The sequence below is a fragment of the Ammodytes marinus genome (genome assembly GCF_949987685.1).
Source record: "Ammodytes marinus genome assembly, chromosome: 2".
NCBI classification, from domain to species: domain Eukaryota; kingdom Metazoa; phylum Chordata; class Actinopteri; order Uranoscopiformes; family Ammodytidae; genus Ammodytes; species Ammodytes marinus.
Window position 1 is genome coordinate 17,515,016 of NC_137231.1, and position 18,307 is coordinate 17,533,322.

The 18,307-nt window shown below is 42.7% G+C and overlaps 1 protein-coding gene across 1 annotated transcript; it reads right to left on the bottom strand.

Moving 5' to 3' along the window:
* Positions 1-1,262: 1,262 nt before the first annotated feature.
* pole (polymerase (DNA directed), epsilon) lies at positions 1,263-17,916 on the bottom strand. Its single transcript, XM_080045772.1, has 48 exons — positions 17,709-17,916; positions 17,438-17,564; positions 17,271-17,351; positions 17,080-17,124; positions 16,903-16,995; positions 16,593-16,747; positions 16,357-16,501; positions 16,196-16,276; positions 15,972-16,079; positions 15,769-15,879; positions 15,572-15,657; positions 15,362-15,481; positions 15,103-15,235; positions 14,874-14,987; positions 14,557-14,769; positions 14,349-14,456; positions 14,125-14,253; positions 13,934-14,036; positions 13,664-13,810; positions 13,409-13,554; positions 13,083-13,231; positions 12,842-12,934; positions 11,987-12,289; positions 11,441-11,636; positions 10,867-11,081; positions 10,084-10,186; positions 9,892-9,972; positions 9,682-9,804; positions 9,326-9,535; positions 8,997-9,209; positions 8,736-8,879; positions 8,500-8,640; positions 8,216-8,369; positions 7,958-8,064; positions 5,929-6,105; positions 5,592-5,815; positions 5,238-5,458; positions 4,923-5,127; positions 4,550-4,723; positions 4,206-4,331; positions 3,459-3,591; positions 3,140-3,341; positions 2,892-3,023; positions 2,521-2,714; positions 2,225-2,425; positions 1,990-2,115; positions 1,659-1,748; positions 1,263-1,534 (listed from the first exon to the last, which is right to left on the bottom strand). The coding sequence occupies exons 1-48, from the start codon at positions 17,774-17,776 to the stop codon at positions 1,412-1,414; spliced, it is 6,873 nt and encodes a 2,290-aa protein (XP_079901898.1). The 5' UTR covers positions 17,777-17,916; the 3' UTR covers positions 1,263-1,411.
* Between the last annotated feature and the right edge of the window lie 391 nt (positions 17,917-18,307).

The following is an 18,307-nucleotide window of genomic DNA, read 5'->3' on the forward strand; positions in this document are numbered from 1 at the left end:
AAACTGTCCGACACTGCATTTCTCCTCTTCTTCTTCTTCACTTGACATGACTTCAGAAGAAAGTTAAACCACTTAAAAACGGTTTTGATTCCTCAGTTTGTTATGAAACAAAATCAGTTCATAGCAGAAACATATTTACAGTACCCACAGTAATGAGAAGCTTTGCCAATTTGTATGAATGTATTGCAGATTTTTTTAATGCAATAAATGTCCTCTATCAACACAAGTTTCAGACATGAGCAATGACATGCACTCAAAATCTTAGTTTACATCATGAAACACTGATGTTTGCTCTCATAAACCTGCATTTTTTACAAACATAAAACTGCATAGCATGTTTGAAGAGATGTAAATATTCCTTCCTTTTCGTCTTTCAACCCGTTCAGCTTGACAAGAGAATACAGGAGCAAATGGTCAGGGGAGAAGCACAGGACTCACAATTACTGAGCATGTAATCGGATAACCCTGACATTTCCCATCAAATGGTTTCGCTAACAAGATTGTGGGGTAGCCTGAATCCATCTGGAGAGCAATACAAATGTCAGTGGTGAAGAAAAGACTTAAGATTAAGTCGGATCGATGTCTCGCCATGATGGATGCAAGAGCCTGATGAAAAGTGACATGTCAGTGTGGTATTTAAACATGTTTTTATGACATGCAAAGAGCTGACGATTCACAGAATGTTATATCGTAAAGGTTAGAATTTATATTAATCCATTTCACTACTCAGCTTTGAAAACAGTATATTCTGATCTAAGCTATACTGAAAGGCTAACAATTTAAAATATTAAGAATTTAGTCACAGGCCCTTTTAGTTCTCTCATCGCTTCATTTGTAGACCTATATGTGCAGTATGTGTCAGTGAGAACTGAAGCTCCAATCTAATAGTGCCTCGGTTCAGTCTGAAATGTGATTACCGGTCTTGGAGACACCCATCAGCTGGCAAAGTGAGTCCTCTGTGGGGCAATGAGGTTAATGTGATGGAGGCGCATGGCTTTAGTAATCATCAACCATAGAATGATATTCCCACTTTCAACAGTAAAAAAAAAGCTCAGCTAATATGTGACTGCTGATTAATGAAGGTCCCCGGGGTAGATAGCACTCAGGATGTTTACACGTTTATCTGTGGGAGTATTGCAGCACTATCATAAAATAATGAAAAATAAAATAAATGGCAGCAAAAACATTCACGTTAAAACACTTGGAAAAATATTTATTAACAGTTTCTGAAATTCACACATTCATAATTTTATAACGGTATAATGAAGAATTTAAACATATCTACAGTCCTGCTGTCACCAGTGTTCTCATTACACATTATCAAAACAGCAGAGAAACAGACATCCTTAAGGCTGATGGACAAGTGCACAAAATGGGAAAGTTTGGCTCTCTGTGGCAGGTTGTTACATTTTTAGTGAGCGCTCTGGCTGATCTGTGGGCTCATAACAAGCAACCAGTCGATGGTCTCCTCCAGTAAGATCATGTTGTAGTGGGACGCTATGCTCCGAAACACTGCGATCTGCTCAGAGAAGCTCTTTAAATGCAAGAAAAGGGGAAAAAGAAAGAGCTGTGAGAAAAGTGTCCAATGGAAACATGGGAAACATTAGTTCTCATCACTGAATTAAACAAAGTAATGTACAGTATTTGATGGTAGAAACCTTGGTTGTGAAAGTGAGGTCAAAGCTTCCGGCACACTTGCAGTACATCGGCATGTTGGCCTCCTTCACGCCTTTACATTTTGCACACACCTGAAATCACACAAAGAGTGTTAGCTGTGAGGCCTTTGCAGGAAGTAAGACCATTACTTGGTGTAAATTGTATTTATCCGATGGTCTAATATGTGGACCATTAATAAACAACACAAGAAACACCATCTTGCAATATATGGATATGTAAAACAGTTGTTTTTTAAGATTATTTTTGGCATCATGCGGCCCCAAAACTGTTGTTTTGATCGGTGGGTTAATCTATTACTGCATTATTACTCACCAGGTCCTGCAGTGTGTAGCTCATCAGCTTCTTCTGAAGAGCTTCCACCAGAGCCATCTCAATAGACTCAGTCTCATACTGGGCCTGGCAGTTGGAGCAGAACCACTGAGGCAAAACTGATCCATCCTGAGGAGAGAGAGAGAAAAAAAAAAAGTTGATATAATTTTAAAATAATGGTTAAAATCAGGAGCAATATAACAGTGTTATACGGCATCATCAATGCTCCTCCTCTCACTTGTGCCACAGACGGGTCTTTGCAGAGGTCCAGGTCTCGACAGAAGTTGCACTGGTGGCAGATGACCTCTGGCAGGATGTAGGAGTTGCAGGGGTCACGGAACACAGCGTTTTCAGAAAACTCTCCTACATCTACCAGGCGCAGGAGGTCTCTTTTCAGCTTGTTCACCTGGTTCACTATATTGGCGTCCAGAGAAAGGACCTGAACAGACAAATAGTTGAGTAGGGTTAGGAAGTTTCAGAGGGTGCTACAATGTGGTGAGAAGAGAATTGGCAGGGTATACTTTACTAACATACCTGGCAGACATATTTGATAAACTCCAGTGCTGGGTTGTTGAGCGGCAGGTGGGATCCTGGCAGAACGGGGAACATCTCGGAGGGCTGGTTCACACCCCTGGTACCTGTCACCTTCCTCTGGATTTTTTGAGTGATGGTGAAAAAGTTCTGCGTCAGCTCGCTGGAGACATATTCCTGGGAGAAGGAGATCATTCCTGTGCAAAGACAGTTTATAATTTTTTTTTAAATCGCCGGATGAGAGGAAATCCATCTGAATACAATTAAAAACTGTGGTGGAAGTGTAATAGAAAGGAGCCTGTAGTTCCTGAGAAACACAAAGGGAAGCGTTTCAGTAACTGAAGCAACTTTAGTAACTGAAGCAGCTTTCTTACCAGGTAGAGCACTCAAGTCCCCCACTGCCTGCTGGGAAGCCTGGCTGCCTCCGAGTCTCTTGACTGGAGTTGCCCCAGGAGCGTTACGTCTCAACTCCTCTTTCATGCTGTGGTAGACGGCAGCAATGTAGGCTGGTGTGGAAAGGTAGTTAGTAATGTAAGAGTTGGCAGAGAACCATCAAGCTAAATGAATAGATAAAATAGAAAGTTTATCGTGCATTGATGATATTTTATTTATTTATCTTTACCGGAGACAATCATGAGGAAGTATTTCTGACAGGAGGCACTCTGGGGCAGATACTGCATAATGTTCCAGTTGCTCTCAATCAGCTCTTCCACCTCATCCGTCTCCCCATCAGCGTCATCTTCCTCAACTTCGACCTCGTCCTCATCCTCGCTGCCTTCCTCCTCTCCCTCCACTCGTTTGTTTTTCTTCTCTTTACCCCCTTCCTATATAAAAAAAAGGAGCATGGGCGTTGAGTACATTGATTGTTCTACTGTAATTAGTGTGAATAATATGTTCTGAGAAGGTCAGAAGTGGCATTTATTTTAATTTTTTTTAATCACCTCTCCATACAAGATGCTGGAGGGCAGTTTGCCCTTCACGCCACCGCAGTTGGCCGGGTCCATCCACAGCAGGAACTCCCAGCATCGTGAGAAGGAGATGGACAAAGAGTGAAAGATTTCTCTGGAGTGGATGCTAGGGGAGAAAGTGATTTTTGTTTTAGCTTTTGGTTCCACTTGCATACTAGATTTCTGATTAAACACTTTAAATTGATATTGCAGTATTTATTGCAGTACTTCAGGATCTTGCTTAGGTATGATGATAAGTAATACTGATCAAACAGTTAAAAGAAGCTTTATTGACTCTAAACTTCCTGTTATGCTGCCTTTAGGGACAAACATATTTGTGATTTCTTTCACATTTACAATATTGATTTATTGATCTACCTTTTGTTTCATTTTTCATTAAGTGCTCATTAAGTTTGCCTTTTAGAATCCTTTCCATAATGGAGAGACCACAACACCATCTCTGGAACACATCTAAAAGCTCTAATGGCTAATGGATTCTTTTATTTTTTGCTGATTTAAGTGTTTCCAACCCAAACGTTAGACCACCAGATACAAATATAGAATAGAAAAGTTTTCCTTCAAAATACATGAACATTTTGAGAAAATCAGTTATGAGACAGCAGGGAAAAGCAGAAAAATGTAAGCAGATATGGCAGCCTTTCCTGGACTATATACTGTACATACCAGCGCTGAAGTGACCTTCATGACATCTTATTAACTTTTAATTTTTTGCTTACTGACCTGTTGGTGATGTATTCTACGTAACTGATGGCGTCATCTATTCTCCGTTTCTTAGTACACAAGATGATCCTGTTGAAGTTTCCGTACACCACAGTGGAGCCCAGACGTTTGAACTCTGCGATCAACCTGACAGCAGAATGAGACATTGATTCATAAATAATGATCAAGAAGAAAAGAAGAGAGCATCGCAATGAGACAGTACAAAACAGGGATCAAAAGGTAAGTCTAATTCAATAGTAATAGAGTGTACTTATGCTGTATAGCGCTTTTCTAGTCGTACTTGACCATTCAAAGCGCGTTACATTACGTTATTTTCCTAGTATAGAATGTGACGTGGCACTCACTGAAGGAACACCTTCTTCATCATGTTGTTCAGGGTGCGGTGCAGTGCGGGGTCGTAGAGCAGAGAGCTGGGGGAGCGCAGCCAGCGGTAGAAGTGCATCACCTGGTTGTCTGCGTACACATTGTGGTATTGCGTGATCTCTCTGACCCATCCAACTACCATGCTCTTCAAGATCCTGTTCGTATAAACACACAGAGCAACACTGTGATCAGCAAAACACAAAACATGACATGCTCTCTGTAAACAATGATGAACAACTAGAAGCATAACCTAATGGAATAACCCAAAATTCTAAATTTTACTTTCTGGCCAAACAAGACGGTATGCATGCAGGTTGAAATAATCATGCATGATTGATGTGCACACACACACACCTGAATGTGTTGGAGCAGAGAGCAGTCTCATCGTAGCTAGCGAGAGCGCTGGCTCCCTGGTTGCCTGACATCATGTCCTCCAAGGAGGCCTGCTGGATGACATCAAAACTTACACCCAGACTAGCCCCGCCCTCCATGTCATTGACATGCTGTGATTGGAGGATGGTGTTCACCGCCAGGCTCTGCAGGTCCAACTCCACACACACTGAAAGATACAGAGGCATTAATATAGAGAAACACATTTAAAAAATGTACAGTAGCTTTACAATTATTTATATTTTTCTGGGTTTCAGATTGTGCCTGGTTTGCACGCACCTGTGGAATAGCATCCTTGAGCATTGATCTCCACAGAGCTCCGGTCATCACTCTCCATGACCAGACGACTGTCATCAGCCTCTTTTCCTCCCAGGTCGGGCCTGGCCGTGGGGGAAAGCCACAGCAGGTGGTTGTGTTTCCGTAGATGTCTTGCCAGGAACAAGTCTGAGCCAAAGATGGACACATCCTGAGGCAAGTTCCCCACAGGTAAGTGGTAATACCTGAAAGTCAGCGACATTATACAAGTTAATTAAATGACTTACTATAAATAAACGTTAGAGTAAAATAATCTGCCCTAGCCTTGGGTGCAATGGGAATCTAAAATCCACAGAGCTTGCAGTATTCAATACGGACCTGGCCATGTCGAAAGCCTGTGACAGGCAGCTGTCCAGGTTGAGGTAGTGGCGAATCATGCGCCGAGCACCGTGGCGTTGCCAGTCCAGCACATTATAGCTGATCTCATCCACCACATGAACTGGAACCACTGGAAACTCCTCAAGCACCGGCATCCCCGCGGCCAACCGCCGCAACTCCCAGTTTGACTGCACCGCAATGAGGGTGGGCCCACGACGCTCCTCCTGTAAATGGGAAAAGACACTTCATTATATATGACCAATCTAGGCACATGAAGCTACCCAGTAATGTCTGTGTAAGTTATAATCAAAATATATTAAAATAGCTCCTATACTACCTTGTAGTTCAGAAGGATGCGTTGCAGTGCACGGTTAATAGCCTTGATGTCGTTTTCAGCTCGGACCTCAAAGTTATGTTTCTCTGGAGGTAGGAGCTCCTCGGTGGTCTTCTCCAGGAGAGCGGTACGCTCAGCTGTGTACAGGTTACCCAGGTTTGGCATCTGGTTGCTTCTGACCTAAGGAGATAAATAAAGACAGACCTTGGGGTTTGTTCTTTGGCAAAATCACAAAAGCCTTCCATATTATTTATATTACACTCTACACCAGGGCTATTCAATTAGTTTTGAATGGGGGCCGGTTGGTGGAAATTATCCAAAATGAGGGGCCAGAGAAAAATGCCTAAAATTGATGAGCATCACATCAATAGCTACATATATTGTAAAACACTACAACGACATAGGAGTGCATATATTGTCTTTATTTGATCAAATAGAGTTCAACAGCTTATCAAAAAAAATCCTATTTGATTAACATAGGCTGCCTGTTGTTTAAGTGTTTAACAATCTTATCAGTTCAGGAAAACACAATAGGTTAACTCTTCAACAGCTTATCAAAATACATAGTTATTGGTTTACTCAAGAGCGCAACAGTTTATCAAAATACATAGAAATAAATATACTCAAAGTGCAACAGCTTATCAAAATACAGGTAGGCCTAGGTTTACTAAGAGTGCAACAGCTTATCAAAACACATAGAAATAAATGTAGGCTACTCCAAGTGCAACAGCTTACAGCGTTTCCCCCAGAAAATGTCTTAGTCAAGGAGTCACTGTCCAGGGTCATGGGAGGCGCGGCACGACGAAAATTTTGGCTGTATTTTGCTCAAAGATGCCAATGCACAGTACAGAAATAAACAACTGCTTATTTGAATACAAAAAAACAACAGACACTGACTTTACAGTTGTGCAATTTTGTTTGCTATGTGAAGGTACAACTTTTGTGCAAACATGCAGACAGTACTAAGCAAAGAAAACTTCTACTGGTGCAATATTATGCAGACACACTAAATACAAATAATGGACCATACACTTAACATGTGTATGCACATCAAAGTGCAAATTCAACTTTTTAAAGTTCCTTTTTGGATGAGGGGCTGTTGTGCGATTATTGTGGACAATAGGCCTACTGTGATGCGATAGCCTATACTTCATTAATGGTTATTTTGAGCCTACTTGCTTGATTTCTTTTTAAATACAGAGGTTATTGGTCGTTTTGGAACATGTATTTCCCAATTTAAAACATAAAAATAAAGCAGCATTGAAAATTCATAAAATAATTCTTGTTGGCCTACACTAGCAGCATGCTGTTTGAAAAATAACTCAATAGTTGAAATAATAAATACAATGTGTTTTCCCCTTAAAATGACTAAATGCATTTCAAAGACAGAAAAAGTGTGGCACTTCTGTAAACTTACTGAAACTTGGCTGGGCCATCACTCTCATGCATTCATCAAACTTTTCTCTGCGCTGTCTGAGCTGATAGGTTATGTTGCCACGGTGATGTGGAGTCTTAAACTGTTCTAGCTTTGCAGAGCACTTCTTTCTGTTCAGCTAAATATCCCCATAGAACCGCACTGCGTTTATTATCGCCACCAGTTAAATGTCGGTTTGCTTCTGCTCGTTTAACTCTCCCGCGTACATGTCGTAGTCGCGCGCGGTGCGGTACAATCACGCGCGCAAAGTCGCATACACAGAGCAGCTGATAGAGAAACGCTTAGAGAGACATGTGCACATCTATTTACTGCAGTTATGACCATGCACAAGCACACATCGCACGTGCTAGTACATTAATTGTGCAGCACTAAAAAAAAACGGTTCGTAGTCAAGGCGGGGGCCAGTAAATATTCCTTCGCGGGCCAGATCCTGCCCGGGGCCGCCAATTGAATAGCCCTGCTCTACACCTCTATTATAAAGACTTTCAATTTAGCCCCCAGCATTTTTTGACATTAAAGGCACCTCTGTTGTAGAGATACGAGTCAAAACACTGGCACAAAGGCAGTGGGAGAAATAAAGAGTTTCATGGTTCTTACTGTGTCCAGGACAAAGATGCTGGCTTTGCGCTGAGATGGGACGAACAGGCCAAACAGCGCCTTGTGACCCTGGCTGTGATGATACAGGTACATGTGGCGAACACTCCCTGAGAAGAGAGGAATCATCACACAGAGATTTAAAACTTGTTAAAATATAACATTGCTAATACTTACATAATATGTTTAGGCTCTTTTTGGTTCAATGTTATCTTTTTGAAATGAATTCATGATGACCAGTGTATGTGTCGGGTCTCTTACCAGGTTCCAGGTAGCTGAACTGGGCCAAAGACCTCATCTCCAGATTCTCCAGGTCAAATGTGTCAGCCTCCCTGCCAGCAAGGTCCCTCACAGCATGTTTATTGACCATACACACACATCCGAGCTGCACCAGTGCACGAAACAGCAACGGGACCTGAAAGAGATCAGCAAGATCACGTCAATGCTGCATTTATGTTCGCAATGGCACATAACATTGACTCAGCCACACTGTATACTACACACACACACAAAGAGCATCGTGACTGATGTAGTAAATACGATACCTGTGTTTCATAGACCCCTTCGATGTCTGGGGCAGACAGGTCAGCGTTGATCTCGTTGATGTGTTCCTGGTACATGTCTTCTGGCACACAGTACTCGTACAGGAAGTACACCATGTTGGAGCGAGGCAGCAGGCGGTTCACCTGAAGCACAACAATTTGTTCAAATGTATTGGGTTAGTATGACCCACTTGAAATAATTGTAATGCATTATTATCTGCTTTTGTTTTGTCACATGCCTTTTTGTATGTGGCTCCCTCCTCCTGTTTTGGGACTTTCTGATTGACATAGAAGACACGCGGGATGTTGAGCTTCATGCAGTGGAGGTCGTTTCCGATCAGAGCCCACAACTTGTACAGACCAGGGTGACTTGTCTCTGCAATCTACAGAAGGAACAGGACAGCCCACTTGACAAGATTAGATGTGTTTCTTTCTAGATTCTGGATTCTATGTTATGTGTATAAACCTGATGGGGTTTAATGAAGGAGACTTTGTCCCACCTGCACAATTTGCCATGGCATGTCGAGGATGCTGCGCGCGGTTCTGCGGAGGAAGCTTCCCAGGCCGGTGACTGGACCGTCCCTGATCAGCCCTCCACCCACAGGTTGAGCCTCACCATCCAGCAGCCTGCGCCTCTTCTTTCTCTCTTTCCTCTGCTTCAGCTGCAGCTCCCACTTCTTCTTATGGTAACGCAGCCAAACCAGACGCTCCTCCTGTAAAGGGACAAGAGACAACAAAACGTGTTAAAAAAATATTGATCTAGTAATGCTAGGGCTGAACATACTAAGAGTCAGGAACCATTTTGCGCTTGTTGTTGCTGCTAACATACCCGTGTCTCCCCCTTAGTTGGGGGTGGCCCCAGGATCTCTCTCCAGGACTGAGTGAGCTCCACATCCTGAGACTCCACCTGGCTGTCCTCTCCCTGACTCGCCCTCTTCCGCTTGGTGGTGATGAGGATGGCGGGCTGCAGAGGTCTGGCTGGCATTCCAAAGTCCTCTATGTCGGCGGCTTGGCCTTCCTGGAGAGGCTGGTGGGCCACCTGAGACAGAAGAAGACATTGAGAATAGGGAACAAAGTGCATAATAGATAGAAACACAAATCTGAACATTGCAACCGTTTCTGACTAAAGCAGTGAATCACCAAACTGCAAAATGAAGCCACGGATTGGGGACAGAGGAAACAAACCTGTCTCTTGCCCTCACTGGTGAAGAGCTCACTGATTTTCTTTTGCTTGTAGATGTCATTTTTCTCCAGGAGTTTCTTGTGAAGCCAGTCTGGATGCCTCACTCTGGGTACCGGATTCTTCACCTGAAGATGAGCAGAAACAGTTCAAATGTAATCTGAACATTAACCTAGGATAGACGGATAAACTATTATATTTGGTTGAATTTGTACCTGTTGAAGAGCTGCAGGGATGGTGATGATTTTCTGGATTGCACTACCCAACCTTTCTATGTAATAATTCCAGTCCAGGATCTAGAAAAAGGTCAGAAACAGGAATTTTAATATTAATCGTCACACAGAAAACCAAAGGGTGTTGTTTGTAAAAAAATAAAATAAAATAAAATAAATAAAGCATAAACTCACGGAGCGGATGTCCAAGTCATGCATGCTGGGCATCTTCAACCACTTACGAAGGAAATGCTTCTTCACACTCGGCTCTGCCTGGAATATGGCCAAAGGAATGGCTCTGATGGAGACAAATGCTAGTGTCAAACTCGAGGCATTTACTTCTGGTAATATATCGTAAACACTGGTAAAACAATTCTGACATCATTTTATTTGGTCCATTTCTCTCATGGCAGTGTGTTTTTCAACAACGCTGTTTCCTTATTTTGCATTTTCATTTTACAGTTTATTTATTATTATTCTTCCGGACAATTACACATAATACATGATTTTCTCATTGCATATTCATACATATTACTTTGTGTTATTTTCATTTTACAGTTAGATGGAGTAAGAGGGAAGAGGGGGGGTTACACAAAAGACATTGCCGTTGCAAATTTGCTGCTTTATTTTTTTAGCGACCTGGAGAGTAGAGCACATCACACACCACATCTTTTATGTGGACTGTCAAGGTTCTTCACTTGAGCATGATGTAATGAATCTGTCTCTCATTTTCATGTACAGTATTTATGCTGAGACCGTGCCTTTAAATACAGGACCTCTCTCTCATGTTGATAGTCTTGGATTTGAAAACTTAAGTTAACCCTGATATGACACTCTTAAAGGTGTGGTTATGCTATGCTTTTATACAGCATATACTGTATACAAATGTTAAAGAATGTCTGTTAAACAGTATGGAGTATCAGTGATGTGATCTGGACCCTACACTGAGCCATTATTTTATCAGAGCTGCTGTCCCACCTTTCTGTGACAGGCGCGCCCTCTGGTTTCCGGGAGATGATGTAGCGACAGCTCAGACCGGCATCTTTCACCATTTGGTCTCCCAGGAACTCAGCCAGTCTCTTGGCTGTGCTGATAGAAGTGGACTTCTGCTCTCCGTAGTCCTCCAGCTTCCTGGACATGTTACGATTTTCCGAAATCAGTTCAAACAGCTCTGCATCCGGCATGTTGGCAGCCTGGGAAAACAAGTGAAATTAATCAGCTTTTGGGAGAGGACGATAATAACTTGTGTGCTGAGCTGCTAATATTAATATGTAAATGTATTTTGGGTGTGGCTTTATATAAGCCTGTACAGGTTTCTGCCACATCCACACATGTATTTTATTTTTATTTCTTTAACTACATGTTTTTTTTTTTATCGATTTGTATATGGAAAACTAAACTAAACTAAACTAAACTAAACTAAACTAAACTAAACTAAACTAACTTGATTATACTGGTTTATTATAAGTTACACAAAATATTAAAGCATGATGTAAATATCTTGTGATACCAGACTGCATTTTTGGACCCATTTTGTCACAGGTTTTTTTACCTTGCTGTACAGAACGTCGAGCCAGTAGTCCGCCACTTTGGCCACGGAGTCGTACACCTCCTCCAGAGTGGTTCCTTTGAGGAAAGCCTCAAACACCGACGACTGAAAAATCTTAATGAGCTGGAGCTCTCCTCTCCTCTTCACCTCGAAACCCTTGAGCTCAGCCAGAGAGCCATCCTCGTTAAACACAGCGTACCTGCAATGAACAGAGAGACCTTCAATCATCATCATCATCAATTAATAGATTCTGGCTGTTACAATATGCACTCCACATTAAGCATGAAAATGACTGGCTGATGCTCTGTGATGTAGGCGATGGTAGAAATTGCGAGCGATCTGCATTTTTACTCGCCTGAACTGTCTGACAGCATTTCCGTGCCCGTGACTTTTGTTTAAAACATTAGTCCTTTTGAGTTTTGCCTTTTTGAACGCAAACAAAAACATCTAAAAAACTAAACAATGTATCTGCTCTCAACTGGTGCGCACCAAAGAAGCAGACTATTTGGTGTGAGCACAACCTTAAAGAATAATCCACCATTGCTTTACCTTTTCTTCAGCTTCTTGCCTTCCTCTTTGGAGGCGGGCAGAATCATGGCCAGGTACGGCCCATCCACCTCAAAGAAGATGCTGTTCTCTGCCCGGATGTTGTAAGTGAGTGAGGCGGGGTCCACCAGCTCGTGGTATTGGTCGTTGGTGAATTCCTCCTTCACTAGAATGTTCAGCATGGCCCCCGGGTAAGAGATGGTCACCTTGGCTCTCTTTTCGTTGCTGGTTTTCACCACAAAGTTCTCGGGAAAGGTGTTGGGGAGGACACACCAAATACCGTCGGTGTCCAACTCCAGGGGCCTCCTGAGGGCGCAGAGAAGTGGAAATGAAAGACGTGATGCGTGTGTGTGAAATGGAAATTTACAACAGTATATTTTTACGGAGGATTTTTTATTAATCTGGTTGATGCCTTTCTCTTGATTGAACTAACTTGACCTACAATGCAACATTATCTTAAATGAAGACTGAAAACTTTTCTGTTTCCCTTTTAACTTAACCTGTCACTTTTTATTTGCTTTCTTTTGTTTAAATGTATTTAATTTCTTAGCAATTTTGGAAATTTTTTCGCATTTTGTTTTTATTATCTCTTAAATGCAATTGTGCTATATACGGTACATTCAATGAACTTGCCCTGCCTAAAATACATGGTATAGGAGCAACAGAAAATAAGATAAAAACCGCAGGAGCTGGATACAAGCCCAACTTTTGGCAAGAATCTGCAGATAAAATGTTGTTAAACAAGGCTTTGGATCAATTCCAGCTCCATCTGTCACCTCCGAGGTTGGAGCTGACAGCTAGCACTGACTAAAAGGGTCATTTACTGTAAAGGCATCACACTTACAATATGACACTTACCCTATTTGTTCAACGAGCTCTCTGGCCCGAGTGATGATATTGGCTCCAGTGAAGCACACGATGCCAGCCATCTCCATGGAGTACCAGCGCGCCCTGATGGAAACACACAAGACAACATTAGTTCCACAGCAGAGTACTGCTAATAACTGATTTCACTAGCAGAAATCAAGAGCTCACACAACAGTGCAAGTAAGGGGAATGTGATGATCTGAAAGATGAAAAACGTTAGTTGGACTCCTACCCTTTCCGCATAACGTAGCCGTAGAAAGAGTTGAGAATACACTTGTGAGCCAGCTGAAGAGAGTCATACAGGATCTCCATGTTTTTGCAGCGCTTCACCTCAATGGCATCTCCGCTTTCCTGAGCAGCGGACAGCTTCTTCTTCCACACCTTAAAGCAAAAGGAACAACAGGTTTTTTTGATGAAAAAATGTGTGAAATTACAAATGAACGAGTATTTACTGGCTGAGGACGCTTTAATAAAAAAATACATACATTTCTTCAGAAAAATATGTAGAAATATGAAACAGAATTGTTATTTAAAATGCTTATCAAGACCAAAGCATACCTTGTGGAGTCCTTTAAACTCATACCGCCGATCTCTGAAAGCTCTGACGGTGTCGACGTAGAAGGAGTTTTCTCTCTGACAGATGGTGGTGACGCGCTCCTCCAGCCTGGTGACGTGTGTCTTCTTATAGGCTCTCTTACAGTAATCTGAGACAAAAGGAAAGACAGGTCCATTTTCTTTGCTTTGGCAACCAGAGATTTAGAACGCTTATAAACACAGTATAAAGGAGCCAAAATATAATACAGCAGAAAGTACCTGCCAGACGCTTTTTCTCATGTTTGGCCTGCTCCTCCCTGTTGAGATTATGGAAAGCCCTAGGCGGACCGGTTGGGAAAAACGGCGGGAACTTCTCTGACTCAAGTTGCTGCTGGATGCGGTGGAACTCACTGCGGCTGGCCGGCACTACAGACAGAAGGGGAAAGTTTTGTTGAAGAATTTTCTTTCAAACTTTTACTGTATCCCACATGAACATCATGGAAGCAGCTTCGGCAGCAGCTTAAGTGTTTAGAGTAGACATGAACTTACTAACGGTTCCTCTCCATTGCCAGGCCATATTCCTCTGGCAGGTGGCACCAGGCTTGTTAAAGTCACAAGCAGCACAAGTGGCCTCATCAACCATAGCGGATGGCTGTAAAAGTAGAAAATAATAAACTGAATGCTATGCTTTTCTGTACGTTTTGGTGCTGTGCGTTTTTTCTTTAGGTGTTTTCTTTTACCTGCAGGCGGTTAGTGAGGATGATATTGGGGTACATCGCCCCGACGTCCAAATGGTAAATGAGGGGGCATTCGATCCTGTTTGGTACCTCCTTCAGAGAGGTCAGCTTCTCTTTGATCTCTTCGCAAACCTTAGGAAAATACCAGAGATATTTTATAACTTGAAGCCGACTATGGTGAGAATAAAAATAATAATAATAATAAAAAACAAAAACAAAAGAAATACCTCATTAAAGTTGGTGACTTGCTCCAAAGGGATTTTCTCCTCTTCCTCGATAGCGTGACGCATGGTTGTCTCAACTCTTTGCAGCAGGAAGTCAAAGGCAGCCGGGTTCTGCCAACACACATCAGATACAAGGTGTCATGCTAAAAAATACATGCAAAAAAAAAAAAAAGCAGCGAAAGCAAAGAACAAGCTTGAACTGAGCCGGTACCATTTTGAAGCGGCAAGGGATGTCACTGCGGAACACGCCTGACTCCAGCGCCTCCACGTGGCCGCCCACGTACGTCTCAGAGTCCATGACGTGGCCGTCGTCTGTCAGCTTGTTGAAGACCTGCTCCTGCTTGTTGGGGAAGATGATGTTTGCGTGAAAGGCCTGCACCATGAGCAGAGCCTCACACAGCGTCCCAGAACCTTTACGCAGCACCTGGAAAAACAGAAGAACAAAGAATAAAAAAAGAGAAAACAATATAAAATAATAAATATTAAAATCTTTTTTTTCCAAAAAGAAATTGCACACAATCGACAAACCTCATCGGGCTCCATGGGGATGATGGTGCACAGGGCAAAGATGAAGGGGTGAACATATTTCATGTAGAGGTAATACGTGGCCACAGCATCTGACACGGAGTAGGTGGCTAAAGTCTAAACAGAGAAGTAGAGAAATTAAAAAGTTAAATTTAATTCCACCCGCAGATTCAAAACAACTGTATTCTTTTTTTTTTCCTGAGCTGTTAAAAATGTAAGTCCATGTCTTTACCTGTGGCTCCTCAGTGGCCATGCGGCACATCTCCTCCGGGTCCAGCTCCACTGGGTCATAGCTCAACTTAGCCTTGGCTGCTGCCTTCAGGTTTTGACTTCCCACCGGCAGATAGCTGTCTCTCTTTACCCACCTGACGCAGAGGAGAAAAACAGGTTGGGAGAGATTATGTTAGAAATGAATTCATCTTAAAATGAACCCCAAACCCACAAAGAAGTAAACCACACTGATATTGTAACAATATCAGCTTTATGCAAACCTATAGCAGTCCATGTGGATTGCTTGACTGGACTTGTATTCTCCCTGGCCGTCCTTCTCGAAACCAATCTCCCTGTGCATGTTCAGACCATGGAGGGCGGCACGGGTCTCAATGAAAGGCCTTGTGAATGAATGAGAAACAAAGTGAGCGAGCTGAAAAGGTAAACATCATGGTACTATAGAAACAGCGTTAGAAACAGCAACCACTCACCAGTCAAAAAAGTCTCCGTTGTAGGTAACAAAGATGGTCGGCTTGGTTTCTTGAACGTGATCAAACCATCTCTGGATGAGGGCCGCCTATACACCCAAAGTGGAGTTAGGACATGTTATTACACTGATGTGACCACACACAGCAATACAGATATGCACTGAAAAACCTTGTATATCTCGTTGTATGCTACCACGCACCTCATCATCCTCGTTGAAAACAGTGAAAGGCCCTTCGTATTCAGGTTTGGGAGTAAATTCAAAATCTTCAATATTCTCAGAGACAATCTCTCGGTTTGTGATTAGAAAGCCCTTTAAAAACGGAAACAAAAAACGTTAGTGAATCTGAAAACGTATGATAAAGGGGATATATGTTGGAAAGATGCGAAGGAAATACAAGATACCTGTCCATCAATCATGTAGGAAATCATCATAATCTGATCGCTCTCTGCGTCTGGGAATTTCAGCGGCAGTTTGGTGGTCTCTATGTCGAAAGCCAAAACAACAGGGTCCTGAAGCAGAAAAAAAAAAACAGATGCTGCTTTATTGCAGTCACTGGCAAACAGAAGTCTGAATATATCACAGTTCTTGACTACGTCGTAATAATAAAAATTAAAAAAACTCATACTGGTCGCTCAACGAGATCATCTCTCCGTACAATCTCTGGAGGATAAGAGCTGCCTCTGTATCGAACATTATACCAGTGAGCCTGAAAAATAAAGGAAAAATTAGAACGGCACAGACACAAATCTTAGAAGAACGCCGGTAACAACAGAAATCTGTCTTTACCACGTGGATCTTGAGATCGATGGACAACCGCACATGATAGGGCACATCATACTCTCTCATGTCCACTATGTTGTCCAACTGGTCTGAAATACTCTTTGAACGCCCGTCTTCATCCGCTGAGGTCACGTTACCGCCCGATAAGGCACTGTAAAAACAACCACAAAAAAGGTGTCAAAAGATCAATATTAAAGCTGGAAACAATAGAGAAATTAAAGGACTGGTGTTTTCAGTGGTACCTCGATAACATGGCAGTGTAGGCATCATTGGACTTCTCCTTCTCTCTGTTCTTGCGTACCGCCGGGGAGATCTCCCGCTTGACTTTCATGAGTTCGTCCACGGTGTTGAACGCCAGCTTGATGTAGCTTCTCTTCAGTCCGACAAGGTGGTTCGGCTGGGGCAAAGCAGGCAGGAGCATGAGTCAAAATGTGTGTGTGGTTTTAGAACAGCTTACATTAATGTGCTTTAAAAAAAATAAAAAATGTGGCTGATGTTTCACAAAAGCCATTTAACACTGTCAAAGGATGCTAAAAACAATGCTCCCCCCACCAGGTCGAGGTCCTCCTTTGACATGACTTCAAGCTTGGACACCTTTCCTTGGAACTTTTTCGACAAGTATGAGATAACCTCTCTCTCGCAGTTCTGGAAATAAAAAAGGTTTCCTAAATCAAATTAGTTTTTGAATTACATTTTTACATGGCATAAGAACCAAAAGGACTGACTTACCTTTTTAGTGGAGATGTAAAAATATGGCTTAAAGGGAAGGGCCACCTACAAGATAGAATAAATATCAGGATTTGTTAGAAGAGCAATGAAAAGGGCTGTGGTGGGCTTAATTTTTCAAAATATGATAACCTAAAAACAACTGCCAAGGACCCCCAGTGTGTTGTCTCTCTGAACTACCCGATTTAACACACCTTAAACCTGCTGCCATCTTCCTGTATGAAATAATAGTCCACGGCACTGATCATCCTCTTGTCTTCGTCCAGGATCTCCGTCTGGAAGCACAAAAAGGACAACATTCATTATCAGTTTCTTATTCTCCTCGAGACTTTCACAAAACATGACCCCCGCGTAAACCTACGGGGTGCATGTTGATCAGCCAGCCGGTTTTCTCCCCCGGCTCCTTCATCCTGTCGAAGCCGAAGCGGGCGTCCATCTCGTCGGTGAACTGGCTGCGCTCCAGCCGCTTGAGGGCCGATCCATCGTCCCTGGATCAAACGCACAAAACAGCTGCATTAAGTTCATGTTTCCCTGTTGTCATCTACTACTGACTTGCATAAAAATATAATGAACCTGTAGACACAATGCCGTGTGTGTGTGTGTGTGTGTGTGTGTGAGGGAAAGCTACTTACTGGTGTTCCTGATCTCCTCCACCTTGTCCTCGCTCCGATCTGTACCTTCCACTGTTCTGCAGAACCATCTTCTGTCGAGGTCCGGCTAAAACACGGCGAACAAACTGAATTCCCAGCTATGTATTTAAAAGTGTCTCGGGAAAGTTTCATAAGAAAAATATTTATAAGTTATTTTCGGACGTTTTTGCCGTCCAGCTTTCTATGTCAGTGTCACTGACGCAGCTGCTGTTTTCTTATTTTGGCGCGTTGCTGCAGTTCCCGCGAGAGAGCCCCGCATGGAGGCGGAAGGGCAAAGATCGTTTACTAGCGAGGATGATTCCCTCTAAACCCTATATGGTCTAGATGCAGCCGCTGCCGCCTACCAGTGCAGCTCGGCCAAACATGCCAAAAACGCCCATATCTGCCAAACACGCCCATATCGGCCAAAAACGCCTACAGCTTGTTGCTATGGTTGCTCTGCACTAAGCTGTGTGACGTTCTTCCTGTTCCGTTCTGTTGGTTAATATCGCGCTAGCCAGCTAGCTGCTCTTGCTGCCGTCGATGTTGAGACCATTTCACCAGCAAAATGTTTAAAACAGGACATTACAGCACAGTTAAAA

Excerpts from the sequence above, each read along its gene's own strand:
- pole (XM_080045772.1), bottom strand. The coding sequence starts at position 17,776 with ATGGTTCTGCAGAACAGTGGAAGGTACAGATCGGAGCGAGGACAAGGT. Across the intron at positions 5,459-5,591 it reads CAGGCTTTCGACATGGCCAG|GTATTACCACTTACCTGTGG; the intron begins GTCCGTATTGAA and ends GCTGACTTTCAG. Across the intron at positions 2,116-2,224 it reads AAGACCCGTCTGTGGCACAA|GATGGATCAGTTTTGCCTCA; the intron begins GTGAGAGGAGGA and ends CTCTCTCCTCAG.